Source organism: Melanotaenia boesemani, chromosome 1 (assembly GCF_017639745.1).
Source record: "Melanotaenia boesemani isolate fMelBoe1 chromosome 1, fMelBoe1.pri, whole genome shotgun sequence".
Taxonomy (NCBI): Eukaryota; Metazoa; Chordata; class Actinopteri; order Atheriniformes; family Melanotaeniidae; genus Melanotaenia; species Melanotaenia boesemani.
The window spans coordinates 25,767,928-25,786,136 of record NC_055682.1 but is presented as its reverse complement, the minus strand read 5'-3'; the positions used below and the strand labels follow the sequence as shown (position 1 = coordinate 25,786,136).

The window sequence follows — 18,209 nt, the reverse complement described above, 5'->3', positions numbered from 1 at the left end:
CACACATACTCTGATTATGCATTCTGTGACTATTTAGATGTCATCTTAATGTAGCAGTAAAAACAAGAAGTGTGTGTACAACAGAAACTACACAAGTTAAAGTAGTTAAAATGAGTTTAATAAAACAAAAAAACTAAAATAAACTATAAAAGCAATTTTTGCATCAATAACTATGTACAGGGATCTAAGCAGAAATAGAAAAGTCTTGGTTTGACCATAATAAAAATGTCTAGAAAAAAAATTAAAAAATACAGACTGAAAGTAGAAAGTCTATTAAATGTTAGCTGCCATTAGCTTTTGGGTAATATGTAAGACATTTAGCTATGGATTTCCATAATAAACAAGGTCCATTAAGAGACATGTCTGTCACAAACAGCAATGAAAGGACAGAACAAAAAGAGGAGAAAGCATATCTAATAAGACAATGCTAAAGAAACAGAGGCAGATACAAATATACAAAGTTGTGAAAGGAGAAGAAGACATGACTGATTTAAACTGTATCTGTTGGGCTTTTTCAAAGATGCATTTTGATAAAAAGAAATAATATCAACAATTATAAAAACAGTGATATAAAGATAGTGAGCACTGGGGTTAATGTTTTCTTATTCCTTATGATGGTGAACTACCAGTTAGCAGTGGGGAGAACAGGGTGGTATAGTCCCGGTCCAGGACAAAAAGTGATTTGACACCAACAAAAAGCTACCAATCCCCAAATTAAATTAACGTGTACATTTTACGTGTTAAAGATGTTTAGAAATATGTCTTAAAAAAAAAAAAAAGACAGAAGAATCAGTGCTAATATGTTGTGCACGTTAGTCTATGAACAAGTTTATGTGTAATCTGATCTACTGGACGTGACAGTTGTCTTCTTGTTGTGGTTGCTTCTCTCTGCACTCCAATTCCTTTTGCAAACTCAGTGAACAATGCAAAGGTTTCTCCTTGTTACCCGGGGACAGGCCTGTCCTGCTAGACGTGTCTGTTGACATACCAGCTGAGGGACTCTGGAGAGCTTTGAGCCCCAAAACCTGAGGGGAAAACAAGGACACGATAAGAGATGAGAGATGATCAATAAGCAGGAAGTGAGACATTTAGAAATCAAAATGGAATAAATCCAACAGCAACAATTCAACACATAAAAGTAGAAACAAAGTCAGAACTCAAAGATGCAATGTCTCCTTAAACATGAATAAATATGTAGATAGTATGTAAATGTATCACTGCCATTAAAATAATAGTTTATGGGTGTTATGAATAGGTGCATTTTAGCAGGGATGGAGCTGAAACAACGAGCAGACACACAAAATGACCCTCTTCCATTGTGCTTTGGTACATTTTGCTTTATATCAACATAAATTTAAAAAGTATAACTTTATAATCACATTGATGTGACCGTATGCAGAGAATAAAGTAACAACCTGCCCACTGAATGTTTATTTTGCGAAGCCATCTCTTAGGGATAAACAGAGTGCAGTGTGGGTGGGCTGTGTTGCTCACCTTGCCATCAGGTACAGTCTGCTTGGCGGCCAGCCGAGGACTGCATCGCCTTGTAGTGGTTCTCCTAATGATGAATGGACTCGCCTCCCCCAGAGGAATATCAGCAAACCCTGAGGAAGAAATGATGAATTAGAAGTTGAAAAAGAAAAAAAAAAACATTCTTTAGTGAAAATTTGAAGCTTTCCTTTGGTCAACCCATTGATTTACTATTTTGTGCAACAGCCCTCGTGCAGCCAATCGAGCCCACATCGGTGTCTCAACCTTACTGTCATGTATAGCATTGCTGATTTCCTTACTAGTGTTACCGTTGTTTCTTCATCCAGGTTAAAGCTAATCATTCCCTATTTAACTGACACAAGAGGGCAATGTGACAGAAATCAGTTAATAGCAGTGAAAAAGAAAACGTCTGATTAACTTGTGAGGCTGTTACTGCTACAACAAGGTACTATGCAACACAAACCTTTCTGCACCAGCTCAGGAAGTCCCTCTGGTCTGAACTCTTCATCTTCCTGCTCAGATTTTGATTTGGGTGTAGTTATGGCGTTAGCTTTAATCTTCTTTGTTAGATTGTGCAGGGCCTCCTGGGCACTGTCTTTGTCACTCATGTCCCGATGACCTCGTTTTCCCGAGGACACCTGAGGGGAAGTGTGAGCTGTTAAGGGAGCCAAGTTTTCAGTGTTGGCCTCTGTTTTTTCTTCCTGGTGTTTGGAGGAAGACTTCCTTGATGAACGCCGGCGGCTGTCAGTGATGCTAGTGTGGCTGTTGGTTTCATTAGCATGTTGATTAGCAGAAACCTGCTGCAGTCGTGTTTTCAGTGCATCGTTGGACTCTTCCAGTTTGTGGACTTTAACAATCAGGCTGCAGTATTTGTCCATGCTCTCATCAGCCTCTCTGCTTTTCTCCTCAAGAAGTTTGTTCAGATCATCCAGCTTCCTCTTGCTCTCCTCCAACTCTCGGTCCTTCTCCTCCATTTCCTTTTTCTTTTCATCGAGGGTGGCTGTCAGTTCCTTCAGCGCTTTGCTTTTTTCTTCAGCCTCAGTGCTCTTCATCTCCACGGTACTCTTTAGGTCTTCCACTTCTTTCCTCATCTCCTCTGCTTCTGTCCTCAGCTGGGTCACCTCGGCCTGCACCTTCTCAGTGTTCTTTCCTTCTCCTGGAACACAGATGTGGTTTGTGTTAAAACAAGATTTAGACTTCCTATAGACATGCTGAGCAATTCCTTTGGAAAAGTAAATAAATTATTGTGGCTGAAAATTTAAATGCAACACCTTAGTTTTACAAGCATTCCTCCTAATCTGTTTACAATGGAAAGCTTGCACATCTCTATGGAAAACCAGATGCTAGATGTGTTCATACCTGAGCTGCTTAACATCATTTGATTCTCCTGCTCCAGCTGTTTGCAGGTCTTCATCCACAGGCTCATCTTGCTCAAGGCAGAGTCTCTCTCTTTAGACAAACGAGCTGCACGAGATGTTATCTCCGACACCTGGAAGGCACGGATAAAGTGGAATTTAGGGAAAATCACTGTGACTGTACAAGTATCGTTTGTAGTTTTCCAATAGCTGTTGTACAAAGACCAATATTTTTCTAGCTCTTCTTTTCATATAGTTTTAAATATTCTTCAACATTTGTAATACCAAGTTTTTTGGGGGGTAATTTTGCAGTCTTTCAACCTTAGAACATGCTTCATTAGTGACCAGGAACAGCAGTGTGACTGGTCCATTGATTAAAGCCCTGGGTAGATCATGATTGGATCTGTGTGCACACATACCTGTTCACTGAGTTGTGAGCTAGACTGCTTGTGTGTTTCCAATTCCTTCTCCATAGAAGCAACAGTTGTCTGAAGACTCTCATGTTCTTCCGTAAGCTTCTCTTTCACATCTTCTACCTGCTGCTTCTCTTGTTCCAGCAAAGAGAGCGCCGAGGAGAGTTTCTGCTTCTCGTCTTGAACCAAATCGAGGGAAGACTGCAGTTCTTGCTTTTCAACCTCCAGCTTCTGTTTCTCTTGCTCTACTGTCCCCTTTGTTTCCTCTAATAAGGAAAGAGTTTGTTTCAAGTCATGCATCTCCTTCTCTATTAAGGAGAGGTTTGATTGAAGCTTCACTCTCTCATCTACTAACACACTTGTCTCCTGAACTATTCTGCCTTTCTCCTCTTCTACAGATATTAGAGTGCAGCGCAGGTTATCCCTCTCCTGCTCCAATGACATCAGGCTCGAGTGCAGTTGCTCTTTTTCCTCCATCAGTTGTTTGTTTACTCCTTCCAGCTGTTCTTTCTCAGCTGTAAGAGATAAGATTGATTCTTGCGAAGCTTGCCTCTGGTCTGCTTCCTTCTCCCTCTCCTTTTCCAAAGTATGTATCTCTTCCTCTTTAACTGTTATGAGTTCTTTAAGCACCTTTATTTCTTTTCCCAAAGACTCAGTTTGGGTCTTTAGGTTGTTTCTTTCCATATCCCATTCCTCTACATCAGTCTGCCTCTCCTGCAGAGAACTCAGCAGGCATAGTTTTTCTTTTTCCAGCTCTGCCAACACAGACTGCATCTTCACCTTTTCTTCTTCTGTTTCAGCACTCCTCTGTTTAATTAAAACCTCTCTCTGCTGAGAGGCTTCCAGCTGTGCCTGGAGGTGATCAACTTGTCTGATTTGTTTTTCAGTTTCTTCTCTCATTCTGTTCTCCAGTTCCTCGACTCTAGATTTCTGTCTTTCTTCTTCTTCTCTTCTATCCAGCTCTGCCTTCTCCAGTCCTCTTTCCAGTTCATCCTTGACTGCCTTTAGCTCTTCTACCTCTTGTTTTTTTATTTCCAGCTCTCTCTCCATCTGTGCCTTCTCAGACTTGAGGTTGTCCAGTGTTGCAGAGAGCTCAGACAATTTCTCATTAAGCTCTTTCTTCTCCTCCTCCACCTAAAAGTCAGGGAGTTGTTAGGGTTGAACAAAGACAACCACAAGAATAACGTTAGGAAGATGAATTGTAACAACTGTTTATTGTTAAGAGAGAAAAGCATCACAGATACACAGAGAAAGGCGTTAAACACCATTTGGTATAGCAGTACCTTTCTTCTCTCCTCCTCTAGCTCTGCTTGGACTGTTTCAGCCTGTGGAAGAGCACATCAAAATAAGATGCTACTAAAGAAAGAAGTTATTTTTTGTTGTTATTTTTTATGTTTGGAACTAAATACCTGCAGCACAGCTTCCTCCAGACTATGCTCTAAATCCTCCTTCTCTCGCTCCAGAGCATCAATGCGATCCTGCAGGGAGTCAGACTTTCTCTGGGCATCTACAGACACACAAAGTCCCATTAAGACCGGCGCCTCCAAAACAAGAGTTTAAGCAATTTCCTGGGATCTGAATTACCTTTGATCAGTTCTCCCATCTTCCTTTTCTTTCTCTCATCTGACTCAATGCGAACCCGAAGCTTTTCAATGCCAGTCCTCATCTGCTGGACTTCATCTTGAGTGGAATTCAGTCGAGAAGCAATTTCTCCTTTTTCAAGCAGAGAGGACTCCAAAGACTGTGAAAGACGGCATACTTCTCCCTCTAAAGCCTTGGTAAAACAGGAGGAAAATAGGAATGAGTAATTCTGATGATAAGTGCTATTATTTTTAATGTATTTTATTAGTATTGTTTTTACACAGATGTGAGCTGACAGATGTTTAAGTCCAATATTCAATTTTCTAAAAACATGAAGAAAAAAAGATCTAGGACATATAATTAGAGATATGCCAAACGTAGCATAAACATGTTCCCTGTTCACCCAGCTGTAACAGCTATGACGAGCTTTGTATCAAACTTTTCTCTGACCTGTATCTTGCCGACCATGGACTCAGTGTTTTGACTGGCAGAGGTGCGATCATCTTTTATTTGGTTAAGACGGCCAAGTAGCTCCTCTCTTTCTCCGTGTTGTTGAGATACTGCCTCCTCCAGCACCTTAATCTGCTCCAACATCTTGGTGCAAAAGAAAAAAGGTCAACTTTATTCAGTCAAGCAAAAAGCTCAAAGATCAACACTCAGTAAAAATGAAACACTGAGCACCCGATACCATAAAAACAAACTTCTTAACAATGGTGAGATTTAAAACTTACACAAAGGGATGAGGAGAAAGTAACCAGAGTGTATATGGAGCTCACATGTAACAGACTGATTGGACTTGATTAAACCCGCACTATAACCTAACCTCTGTCCCCACTTTAGTCTGGACTCTTCTAACCTCAATGTGACCCTCACATAGCCAGGATCACAGAGATCCCCATTTCTAATAGCGATAGGAAAGTGTGACTTTACTTTACATGCATTATAAGTGTTTTCAAGACTTTGCTCGTTTTCTAAGACGTACATGCAGGGAAATGTATGCTATCGCTCCCTGTGGTCACAGATTCTGATGGGTCGGAGATTTTGATAAAACACCAGCTGGGTCATTTCTTTGTAAATGTGTTACCTGAACTTATTAAAGTGTTTCACATCATTGTAAAGGTGCTTTGTTGTTGGTAAAAGTGTTTCAGCAATGTTTTCAGAATGTAAAGAATGTAAATTTGTATCGCAAAAATGTTAAGTGTTTCACTCAGTGCAATATTGTTTTGCACTTCCCGGCCACCGTAGTTTCCCCAATAGGATCAAAGTGATACGTCCGCTACCACTCACACTGCTATATTTTAAACAAAAAAGGGGGATTAAAAAAAAATAAAAAATCATTCCATTTTTGTGGTATACTGCCTTTAAATAAAGGTCTAGTTTGGCTTGTGACTGGTCTTGTAATTATTGCTGAAAAATATATTTAGGCACACGTTCTTTTGCCTTTGTGTGAATTCCTCCTTACAGTACCTGATCCCTCTCAGCTTTCAGTTTCTCCATGCTGCTTTGAAGGGCTTCATACTCCTTTCTTCCAGCTCTGATGTCATCCTCCAGGATGGATATCAAGTTTCTGGTGTCACAGTTAGTCTTCTCCAAACTATGAACTTTCTCTTTCCACTGGTCCAAAGACTGACTCAACTCATCCCGATCTTCAGAGCAGGCCACAATTTCTGATCTCAGCTGGGTTGTCTGGAGAAATGACAAGATTTTTAATGGCTATCCTGAACAGTGTGAATCACAAAGCAGATCAAGTTTATGATGCCTGATTTATATCTCCCTTTTCATTCTTTAATGGAAATCTAAGTGGCTTAAGTTCATATACTTCATTAATTAAATACTTTCCCCTCAAAGGTTTTTGGCAGAGTGCTCACCTCTGTCATAAGTGTTTCTATCTGTTTGTCCATGCCTGAGCAAGTCCTCTTTTGGGTCCCCAAATCATCTTTAAGCCTGGCACTCTCCACCTGCATGGTCTCCAGCTCAGACTCCATCCCCAGGATGTGCTGCTCCAGGTTTGCTTTTTCAGAGCGAACTCTCTTTAACTCACTCTCCTGCTGAAGAAACTTCTCATCCCATCCACCTACAGGACCAAGTAAATTAATTAATGAGTATATCTTTTGACCCAATGCATATTATCACTGAGTACACATTAAGTTAATGAAAAAAAAACAAACCTTTGGTCATCTCAAGTCCTTCCAGCATCTCCATCACATCAGCCAGCTGACATTTAGCCGTTTGCAGCTGTAAAGTCAATGTCTCTTTTTCCTCTGACAGTTGAGTTAACTATACAAGAAAAGATTGATAGTAAAATAAAACACACGTATATGTCCATCACTAGAATGACAACAATGCCGGACAATCTTTGCTCTTACCTCCCCAACCAGACTCTTCTTCTCCTCCAAAGCAATGCTCAGCTGATGTCCTGCAGTGCATGCTTCTTCTTCTGTAGCACGAGTTTTCTTTTCCAGGTTTTGAACTTGGACTTTCATTTCAGAGTTGAGTTCGTTTCTCAGCTCAAGGTCAGAGCTAAGAAGGTCAAACTCTGAGCGAAGGGTCACAAGTTCATTCTCTTTTTGTGAGAGCATTTCTTTGTAATGGTTAAGGTCTTGTACAGGGAATGGTTCTGTTTCAGAGACAGATTTTTGCTTAAATAAGTTTTATATATTTATTAAATCTGAATTAAAACATTCTTATGAGTTGGGAGTCACAGACCAAAGCAAAATCCAGATGAAACTGAATGTTAAAATTATTCAGTCATAACATTACAAACATTTTTTTAAATTTTTAATCCCTCAAATTAAAACTATAATAAGTGGTGCAATGTTAGGCTTTAAGTGTGTTTGGAACAATGAAGAAAGCTGAAGGACAACACATGAAGTTGGGGGCAAGTTACTCACCAGGAGATGAAGACAAATTGCAGATTTCAGGCTCATATGCAAGAACATCTCTGGGACTACAGCTGTCTTCAGAAACCTGTGGGCAAAAGAAAACCAAAAACATCATATAACATTCAAAAGCAGCCGTGTGAATAACTAACTAATAAAGGATGAACTATATGTTTAAATTCCAAGACAAAAAGTAGCATTTTATCTTTTATTTAAAAGAGTTTTGAATAAAAGATTTTTACAAATCACTGACAAATAATTTAAACATTTCCAGCTCAAATTAAACTTTAGATAGCAAGGTGACCTGTGATTACGTGGTTTCTACCTGTTGATGAAGTGCCTGGTCCTCTTCATTGCTCTTCATTTCCTCTACATCAGCTTCAAATGCCTCCTTCTCCTCCTCCTGGATCATCTCTTGCTCAGTGGCATCCACACTGAAGACCAGTTTTGCCTCACTACCGGGCACATAGGGACATCTATTTTCTCACCATTATAGAAATAAAATCACTACAGAATGCTAATTTGCCTTTTTGTTGAGTCAAAAACTCTCTGTACCTGAAAGTCTGGTGAGAACCGTCACGCAGTTCAGACACCAGATGCTGGTCCTTTAAGGGAAGGGACTCAGTACAGTCACTGATGCTGGGATCAAACTCAGCCTCCCTTGGGGTGATTTCTGCAGATAATTAGACAAACACGTTGTTATTCAAATAATATAAAACGCTGACTGACATACATAACTGACACTTACCACAACTTTTGGCATCTTCTGGGCCGAGGTGGCTGCTTTTTTCTGCTGTGCTCTGAGTTTTCTGTGACGCTGAGAGCTGCTGTATGAGACTATGTTGTTGGCCCACTTTTTCCAGCAGTGACTCGTACTGCTGCTTGAACATAGTTAGCTCTTTTTGCAAGACTGCAAGCTTCTGGTGAAGTTCATCCTGTTCTGCCTCAAACTGCTGACTCCTGTAACACAACACATAAGCAAATCAAGTGTCTTTCCAGATTTAGATGAGTACAACACACTGAAGAATCTGTCTATAACTCATAGAAACAGATTTATATATAAACACATACATACCACTGCTTGCTCTCTTCCTCAGTCCTCCCATCCCTCATCTCAAGCTGCTCCTTCAGACTCTGCCGCTCTTGTTCTGAGGACAGCAGGGAGCGCTGGACACATTCATTCTCCTCTCTGAGAGAAACCATCTCATCCTCATGCCTCTCTCTGCTTGTCTGTAATTGATGATTCATTTCAACTATTTCATTCAAACTAGACTGTAGTTTGACGTTTTCCTCAGACAGCTGAGCATAACTAAATTCCTGCTGAAACTTTTCCTCCATTAGCTGATTCAAGTTAGTAGCCAAGTCACTTTTTTCAGAAGTTAATGCAAGGCATTTATCTTTAAGTTGGGCTTTTTCCTCCTTCAACAGACTCAAGGTAACATCTAGCTGGGTTTTCTCTTCGTTGACCAGACTCAAGGCTGATTCAGCCTTGTGTATTTCTGCAGTCATTTGCTGCTTTTCCTCAGCTAGCTGCTCAACGTTAGTCTGCAGCCGTGTGATTTCTTCATATAACTCTTCTACTCTAGCTTCCAGGTGTTTCTTCTCTGCATTTACTTGAATTATTTCAGTTTCAACTTCTTTTTTGTCATCCGATAACTGCTTCAATGAAAGTTCAAGGCTGGTCTTTTCCTGAAGTAACTCGGTGAGATTGTTGTCTTTGTCCTGAATTATCTGCCTGAAACTTTCCTCTAAACTAGCATTTTCTTTTGTAATGTAACCGAGTTTAGACTCTAACATAGCAACGCTCTCTTCCAGCTGCTGCCGTCTGACAGAGTCCTCCTCCATGCGAGTTATTTCACAGGTCCTCTCAAACAACTCCTCCTTGGCTGTGATGTATTTTGTCTCCAGCAGAGAGCTCTGGGATTGGACCTCATCTAAACGGTTTTCCAAAACAGAGACCTGGAAAAAAAAGAGCTATTAATAAATGACAATGTGATACCCAATTATAAGAAACACATTCACCAGCTAGAGCAAAGAAGTGCGAAAAAGGAATCATATGGAAAACGCTGCCTAGAGATTATAGCAGATTTTTGTGTAAAATAGTGGCCAAACCTGAGCTTTGCTTTCCTCCAGCCTGATCTCCATGTCAGACATCTGGGTCTGGTTTTGAGCAAGCTGGGCTTCCAGTGATGCTATAGTTCCTTTAAGTTCCTCCACATGACTGTCAACAGAGTTCATGGCTGTCTCGTTATCTTCTAGGTCCATCTGCAGCATCTCCAGTTGCACCTTAATTGAAGAAATGACAACCAGTCATAAATATATCTTTACACTTTAATGGCCTTATTAAATGATATGATACCATTAAGACTGAAGCAGTACAGATGGTTTTAGGCCAGGTTATTGTAAAAAATTAAGGCCACACACCCACCTTGATTTTGTTCATGGCGACAGTCTTTTCCTTCAGGAGATCAGAGGTTTTGACCTGTTCTGCTTCTGTTTTATTCAGCTTCTCCTTCAAATTTTTAATCGTGTTGTCCCTCTCTTCTAAACCACGTGACGCGGCAGACAGAGTCGTCTTCATGGTTCTGATCTCCTCGCGACGGGAACTTGCTTCTGTCTTGGCAGCGGCTAATGATTTCTTAGAGGATTCAAGCTGCTCTTTGAGGCTCTTCTCTTTAATGGTGAAGTTTTCAATCTCCAAAGTGTGGCTCTCTGACTCTTTACTCATCTTCTCAGTTAGATCTTTGATCTCCTTCTCTAAAGCCGACATCAGTTTCATTTTCTCAAGCAGAGTGCTCTCCAAGTTGGTTTTAATTTCACTTGCAGAGGAGAGACTCTCCTGAAGATCTTGTAGAGACTTGTTAAGGTCAGCGAGGGATTGATTCGCCACATCCAGTTCACTCTGCAAGACTGGAAGCTTCTCTGCTGCATCTTTATTAGCAGCTACCTTTTCTTCTAAGAAAGAAATTTGCTCCAGCAGATTGTTGGTCCTCATAATCTGATTGTCCTGAAGGATCTTTGTAAAAATACATGTAAAAGTATTATTTGTAAGAAAGAAAGATGTAAATGCAAAATATGTAACATTAAATAAAGGCAGCATACATATACCAAGAAAAAGCAAGAAGACATTGAATAAGATTTGCGTTTATGATCCGACTAGACTTGCTGGGTGTAGATGAGAAAACATGCAGAACTTGAAATAATCAAAACACCCAATATTTTACCTCCGCTTCTTTCTTCATCTCTTGAACTGTGTTTTCCAGCTCAGATTTTAGTTTTTCTGCAGACACAAGCTGAGCTTCAGCCTCTCTGAGCTTCTTCTCTTTTTCCTCAGTCTGGCTCTGCTGATCCTTCAGGTCCTTTTCCAACTGTTTGAGCTCGTCTGATTTACTTTCATACACCTTTCTGAGCTCCTCTTCCCTACTTGAAATGGTCTTAGCTTCTTTCTGCAGCTCAGCCACCAGCTGCTCCTGGACTCTCAAGAACTGCTCCATGGAAGTGATCTGAGACAAGCAGAAAAACAAACTGACTTTAAGAGTGAAGTCACAAATGAAAACCATTATAATTAAATGTAATTATCAAGCAGAAATAATCACATCCAATGTGGGCAGAAAAAGTCAAAAATAATTAAATAAAATACTGCATTTTTGTTTGTTTTTGCATTATAAGCATTGCCATATAACTGATACCATCTTATACTTTTGGTACTACCTGATAGTATCATTAGCCAGTATTGGTCATTATTCTGATTTGCTGTTTATTCAATAACATTCATTTAAGTGAAAGTAATAAAGCAAACTTGTGAGAAACCTGATAACAGTAAATGAGAGTTAATAACAGCAAAAAACAAATAAAAGTTCCTCTATAGTTAGAGTCATTATAATGGACCTGGTTTTTGCTGAGCAGCAGTTCCTGCTGGGCCTCCTCCAACAGAAGCCTGATGTCCCCAACCTCTTCAGTCTTTGCTAAAACCTTCTCCTCACATTGCTTTAGTAGAGCTGACCTCTCCTCTGCAAACCTGAGGAAGCAGGAGATAAAAAAAAACAAAACAAAACAAGAAAATGTAAGTGACCCCCGAATTTGCAGCACTCTTAATAAAAGTGCAAATGTCATGTTTTTGCTGAATGAAAGTGAAACATCCCCTACCTGGTATTTAGATCCTCCTGCTGTGCAGTGGCCTGTTCAAGGCTTTCCCGCAGCTGGCTGACCTCAGCCTGGCCCAGCTCCACCAGCTGGTCTTTAGAGCGCACCAGGTCACAAGCTGCCTGGTGCTCATCCTGCAGCTCTGTGTTTGTTCTCTCAGCAAGCTCTGCTCGAGTAATTTCCTTCTGCAACCGGGATTCTAATTCCTTAACCTTTTTAAAGAAAATAAAGACCAGAGATGACCCAACAAGCACTAATAGTGATTTTTTTTTTTTATCAAATTGTGGCCATTTCACTGTTTGACACTCTAATTCAAAGTTAATAAGAGTCCTGTGCTGTTGCCACAACCAAAAGCTGAGAGAATATATGCAGTAATCCCCACATTATTTAATTAACCAAATAACAAAACATTATAGAGACACAATATTTCAATTACTTCATGTGCATACTTAATACTCATCATGACCTCAAACAAGAGTAACATCCTATTTATTATAATGATCAGCAGATTTCTGCAGCAAAGATCAATCAGTGTGTTACAAACCATCTGTGTTTGCCTATAAAACCAGGAGGAATATCCCGTAATTACCTGTGCTTCAAGTTGAGCCACTTGCACGCCAACATTTTCTAGGTCTTTGATGTGTTTCTTCCCAGCCTCAGAGAACTGAGACTGAAGCTCCTTGTACTGATGCTCCTTCTCCTCCAGCTCCGTGCTCTTGTTGAGTAGTTCTCCCTTCAGGGAATCAATGTGAGCAGACAGACTGGCGTTGTCGTCCTCCATGCATACAAGCCTGTTCTGCAGTAATGAAAGAAAATTCGTTCAGGAGCTCAGGTTAATCTGTTTATAGAGATTGATGGAATTTTAATGTCCATTACTTATTTTTACTCTAGTAAGGGGCCATTAAGTAACATTTTATAACCGTTTTTGGCCAAAAGGTAACTAAACTGAATCTAATTTCACATTATGATGTTTCCTGTCAAATAAAGCAGCATTGAATGTTTCTGTAATCTATGTATTCTTTTTGTTTAATATTGTATAAAACTATATGAAAATCACTACTCCTTACCTGTAGCTCCCCATTAGCCTCATTCAGTGAGCTGAGACTGCTCTCCAAGCTGATAATTTTGTCAGTAAGCTCCTTTTGCACAGCTTCAGTTTCATTAATCAAGGTCTCCTTCTCTTTTTTCCACTCCAGCAGAGCTTGATGTTCCTGTGTCAGTGCTTTACACTCGTTCTGGCTTGCAATGAGATTGGATTTCAGCTCTTGGTTCTCTGTCTCTTTGACTGTCAACCTGTTGCACAGCTCCTCTGTCTCTTGTTTCTGTTTCTGAAGGTCATTCTGAGATCTGCATTGAAAAAAAATCCCCCCCAAAATAACAAATTACATTAAAAAGGACAGCTATTTAAATAATCTAGAAACAATTATACATACTCTGTCACAAAGTGAGTACGTTTCTATTTTTGGAGCAGTAACACTATTTTTACTTGTTGTTTCTGGTCTCTGCATCAGAGAGTGTTTTCTTCAGGTTTTCCAGCTCCCGTGCTGAAGCCTGAGTCTGCTGCTCCAGTTTAATCTGGAGTCTCTTCAGCTCTTCTGCCTGTCCTTCTGATTTGGCTAAAAACAAATCAGGATAAAAAGTGTGAGGACATCCTAACTGTCCAAAAAATAATAAAAAACAAAAGACTCTGCTCTAACTGTTTTGCCATTGCTCATGCCATTTTACCTTTGAGGTCATCTAGAAGTCCCTGGGAGCGTTTGAGAGTCTGCTCTGAACTCTTCTTCTCTTCTTCCAGTTGAGACAGGCGCCTGTTGCTCTGGTCCAACTGGACAGTTACACTGTTCTTCTCCTTTTGCAGCTCCTAGAGGGATAAAGAAACACAGAGGTCCATGAGTCAACTTATCAACACTCAAATGATTAAAAAAATACATCGCTAAAATAGCAAATGGATTTCATCTTACTTCCATCTTCTTGCGGAGGTCTTGTTCTTTGGTCTGGCTAGCTTGCTGACTTTGTTCAGACCGCAGCAATTTCTGTTTTAGCTCATCTACATCTTTCTCCACCTGACTCTTCTGGAGACGCATCTAGAAAGAAACAAGTGACACATGCAGAGATTTAATCTATTTTAAAATACAGTTTTACAGTAAAATACTCTAAATGGACATTTTCTTTCATTCTGTACTTGAAAACGAAGGTCCAACAACTTGCCATCCAAAGTTAAGTCTTTTAGCAGGGAAAACAAGAGCAGAGAAATGCACAGATGTTATAAGGGTACCTTCTCCATGTCAGCTTGCAGTACATTGTACTCTTTTTTGGCCTGTTGGATCTCTTGCGTTAGCTTGGTTCTAGTCTGGTTCAGCTGCTGATCCAAAGCCTGGTGCGAACTCTGAAGCTGGCCAAGCTCCTACAAAACACAGCAGATGCAAATCTGTCTAATAATAATTCACTAGTTTAACTGACTGACTGCTTAATGATAATATACACACTGTCTCACCTTTTGGCTGTTTCTCTCTTGGTCTTTAAGCTTCTGCTCCAGGGCTCGTTTGCAGCTTTCAGCATTGTGCATCTGACAGCTCATCTCCTCAGTGACTTGTTTCAGTTTCTGTTCAACTGACGAGCACTACCAACAACCCAGAGAACATTTTAGTCATCTTTGCCAGTTACTAACATGTTTAATTTGCTTTTTAAACAACCTTTTACATTTAATGTATTATTCAAGTGAACAAATATTCAATTATACAAAACAATCCATCCTACTTTTGCCTGAAGCTGCTGGTGTCCGTCTCTTGCCTGACTCAGCTCATGACTGGTCTTGGCCAGGTCTTTGTCCCGCTCAGTCAGGTCTTTGCGGGCCTGGTTCAGCTGAGTTTGTAGTTCTTGAAGTTTGGAAGCTTGATTACGAATGTCCTTCTCCTGATTGGACAGATTTCTCTCTAGCTCTGACACACGGCCACGCAGCTCTGATGAGGAATCAGATATATTTTTTAAATACTGTTGCTGTACATGACTAACACAACGATTTAGCATTAATTACTCTTCTGAATTCGTGAAAACCTTAAAGGTGACAACATTTCACGGATTAAAAACTTAACATGATCCAACTCATTTATTTACAATATAAAGGACAATCCACCTTGATTAAGAGTCTTTAGCTGCTCCATCTGATGGGAGGATCCACTGGGAGTGGAGACGCTCATCCGCTGGTTGGGTTTGATTGGCGTCTCCTCATGGGCATCCCAGAGTGACGTCGCTCGTCTCTTCAGAGGCGTTTCCATCACATCCTGAGAATGCTGAGAATGGCGGCTATTGACCTGATCCTGCTGTTGCCATGGGAATATGGAAGATCCAGCTTGGCGGGCTGCAATGTCCTTGTGGCTAACACCGACTGATGGCTGACTCAACAGCTGGATGAGAAGAGATACGTTATAGCTACAACGAAACAGATCGTAATCATTAAATAAAAGATAAATGAATAAAATAACTGGTATATACTCACTTTGACCTGCAAAACTTTGAGTTCAGTTTCGAGACGTTTTCTTTCTTCCACCTCTTGGTTGTATTTCTCCTGAAGCTCCTCTAGTTTATTATCTATGATACACATACACAATTTAAACAGGCTAGAGGAAACAAGAGAAAATGTGCTGTTTTTCCTGACCAGTGAATGTAACTATGTAAATATGAACGCATACACTTTGAGTCATTGCAGATGAAAACTATTAACTACCCTGGTGTCTGTAGGCTGGGACAGGTGCTGGAGTGGAGAAACTCTTTTGTGGAGTGGTGTATGGAGGCAGCTCAGAGGAGGAGGATGACAAGGCTGAAGCACCGGCAGGTTGAGAACGATCCAGCTCATTTTTGTACCTGAACAGATGAAGAGAAAAGAGCAAGAATATGACAGGGCATTCAAGATTTCAATTATGTTCCTTCCAGCTTTACTCAAGTATTTTACAAACTCGTTCGAGCTGCTTTTTACGAATCCATTCACTATTTTTAAATGCACAACTATAATTGATTAATAGGACGCATATGTAAACTCACTTCTTGAGTTCCTGCTCCAGTCGATCTATAGTCTTCCTGCAGGAGTTAAGTTGGCCCTCCAAGTAGCTCACCTAAGTTCAGAAAGATTATTTGTTTAGGATCAAAGGAAGGAAAATTGTCCTTCACCAGGTTATTAGGAGGATATTAGATTTGCAAATGTGTTTTAGTGTCTGTTTACACATACTTCTTGGTGTGTAACATTTCAGATATGAACAGTCCACACCACTCTCTAGGTTTAACACACTTTAAACACAGGTGAAACTGTAAAGTGTTTAAACAATTTTTCTCACAACTGACCTGCTGCTCTTTGACTCCAAGGTCATGGACGGTCTTCTGACGAGCTTTCTCCAGGGAGTCACATGACTCTACTAGAGACTGGTTTTCTCTTTTCAAAGCAGAGATCTCTGTACGTTCACTGTCCACCTGAAGAAAATAGATGCAGAGATTATGGACAAAAGTATTGAAATAATGAACATTAGTGTTTCTCAACAGTAATTTTTTCCAAAGCACTCAACAGAATTTAATATAAGCACAGACACAAAAAATCTCTAATAAATTAAACCCATACTACTACTGCTACAAAAGCTTACCTTTTGTTTCTGTTTTTGAAGGGCAGCTTCTAAGGAGTCCAGCTGAAACTGCTTCTGCGTCTTTTCCTTCTTAAGTTTGTCCAGCTGGCTTTCCATCTCCTGGATCTTCTGCAGGGCTTTCCCTGGCAGTCCATCTTTCCACTCCTCCACCGCCCAGCTCATGTCTTAAAACCTGAATAAACACATTTCATGTATACATCATTACCAACACACACACACACACACACACACACACATAGAAAGTGCACTGGATAAAAGAGACTTAAGGTATAGATGCTTACTGTGAGCAAAATATAAATATAACCACTGGGTTCTGTATTTGGTCTTAATAACAAGCAAAATACAAAAATCTGAAGGGACACATCAAAGTTATTTAAGTGCATTGCAAAGCATTCTTAACTTTTAAATTACGTTGTCTGTAATGCACTGTGAACAGGTTTTAACTGTGTGGATGCCGTATAAAGAGCGGCAGGTTTAATGTTTTTAATAATTAAGCAGACACTATCACGCGTTAACCAATCTGTGTGCACTGTAAGCAAAATTAGCTTACTTACAGCTTGACGTTAAACGCAGCTAACAATGATTACATTAAGGCTGAATTGTTTAAAGTGTACAATTACTTAAATATCAGTATCAAATCCAAAATATCAATGAATTCAACAATAAAAACAAAATTACCATTAACAACATTCAGGTTACAGCTTTTACTGGCCTCGTCTTTCAGTTAGCTGTGCTGGACATGGTTTTAGCAATACGATACATGAAAAAAAAGTTCATCCATTTTTAATCGGAAATCAATCAATAGCCCAAGAACACAAAACACGTCAGAAAATTGCACAAAATAACTTGCGACAGTTCGTCTAGAAGTTTAGTTTAAGAAAGGCTTAACTTACTTTGGGCGCGAGGCTCCTTTATCGGTCACGAACTGTTTGGGTTCTTCTCTTTGGGAAAATTCAAATTTCAACGGAGGAAACAGAGACCCACTCAGCTGCACGTCCATTGGTTAGCTAGAGAGACGTCATTCAAAAACGATTGGCCTGTTTTTCATTTCTGTTCCCGTGGTGCCACCACGTGGTGTAGCTTCATAAATCCCATTATAAGTAGGGTCTGAAGCTGCCCTCCATTGTAATGTGTCCTTTTTCGCTGTCTGATCAATTTACCGGGGTAAACTATGGGATGTTATAATGCGAACTCAACTAAAGCCCAAGCTCACGAATCATCAGTGTCTAATTTGTGTTTTACTTTGTGTCTAAAAGTACTAAAGATCTCAGTTTTAAGATAACTGCTCACTTAATTTATTTCAGTTGTGGAAATATGCTGTAAAGGTATGGAAGAGGCATGGAGCTAGATTTTTAGCTGACACCAGTAACTACTATCCTTTACAGAACTCGGAAATTCCTGATACCAATTCGGTGTACAGACAAACACAAATAGAAAGAGACAAATGTTCACAGATTGTTTTATGATCTTTATTTTTCAAAAAGAAAAAGAAAAAAATCAACTGAATGTTCAGTTACATGTCACTTAAGACAGACCACATAGGCACAAGCATATGAGAGGGATCATATCGTTCTTATAGATGAATTGGTGATCTTAAAAATAATACTTAATGTCACTACAGTCCTGTCATCCTTATATATGGACACAAGACACTAGTTAATGTGATGAGCTAGGACTAGGATATCACATAAATAGGAACATATTCATATATGGGAGACA

The 18,209-nt window shown here is 39.9% G+C and overlaps 1 protein-coding gene across 3 annotated transcripts; it reads right to left on the bottom strand.

The window, feature by feature from the left end:
- Window positions 1-101: 101 nt before the first annotated feature.
- cenpf (centromere protein F) lies at window positions 102-17,473 on the bottom strand. Of its 3 annotated transcripts, none has more exons than XM_041983672.1 (38): window positions 17,384-17,473; window positions 16,491-16,662; window positions 16,198-16,323; window positions 15,901-15,971; window positions 15,587-15,723; window positions 15,359-15,450; window positions 14,996-15,266; window positions 14,620-14,822; window positions 14,357-14,482; window positions 14,138-14,266; window positions 13,824-13,946; window positions 13,588-13,723; window positions 13,349-13,478; window positions 12,930-13,209; window positions 12,452-12,658; window positions 11,866-12,074; window positions 11,608-11,737; window positions 10,944-11,222; window positions 10,148-10,735; window positions 9,832-10,005; window positions 8,795-9,678; window positions 8,468-8,679; window positions 8,275-8,392; window positions 8,045-8,195; window positions 7,732-7,807; window positions 7,207-7,457; window positions 7,009-7,117; window positions 6,709-6,914; window positions 6,308-6,526; window positions 5,291-5,434; window positions 4,844-5,033; window positions 4,669-4,766; window positions 4,543-4,584; window positions 3,266-4,393; window positions 2,851-2,980; window positions 1,955-2,647; window positions 1,495-1,604; window positions 102-1,025 (listed from the first exon to the last, which is right to left on the bottom strand). In XM_041983672.1, the coding sequence occupies exons 2-38, from the start codon at window positions 16,650-16,652 to the stop codon at window positions 846-848; spliced, it is 8,514 nt and encodes a 2,837-aa protein (XP_041839606.1). In that variant the 5' UTR covers window positions 16,653-16,662; window positions 17,384-17,473; the 3' UTR covers window positions 102-845. The 3 variants fall into 3 exon arrangements, with proteins under 3 accessions (XP_041839606.1, XP_041839623.1, XP_041839615.1); XM_041983689.1 differs by having other exon boundaries at window positions 7,207-7,376; XM_041983681.1 differs by having other exon boundaries at window positions 8,045-8,174.
- Window positions 17,474-18,209: the final 736 nt, after the last annotated feature.

What these genes read in the sequence shown, in the direction of transcription:
- cenpf (XM_041983672.1), bottom strand. Translation starts at nt 16,652, where the DNA reads ATGAGCTGGGCGGTGGAGGAGTGGAAAGATGGACTGCCAGGGAAAGCC. An exon ending in CTGGAGCAGGAACTCAAGAA is followed by an intron (nt 15,724 to 15,900) that starts GTGAGTTTACAT and finishes TCATCTGTTCAG; the next exon opens with GTACAAAAATGAGCTGGATC. An exon ending in TGCAAGCTGACATGGAGAAG is followed by an intron (nt 13,947 to 14,137) that starts GTACCCTTATAA and finishes GTTTCTTTCTAG; the next exon opens with ATGCGTCTCCAGAAGAGTCA.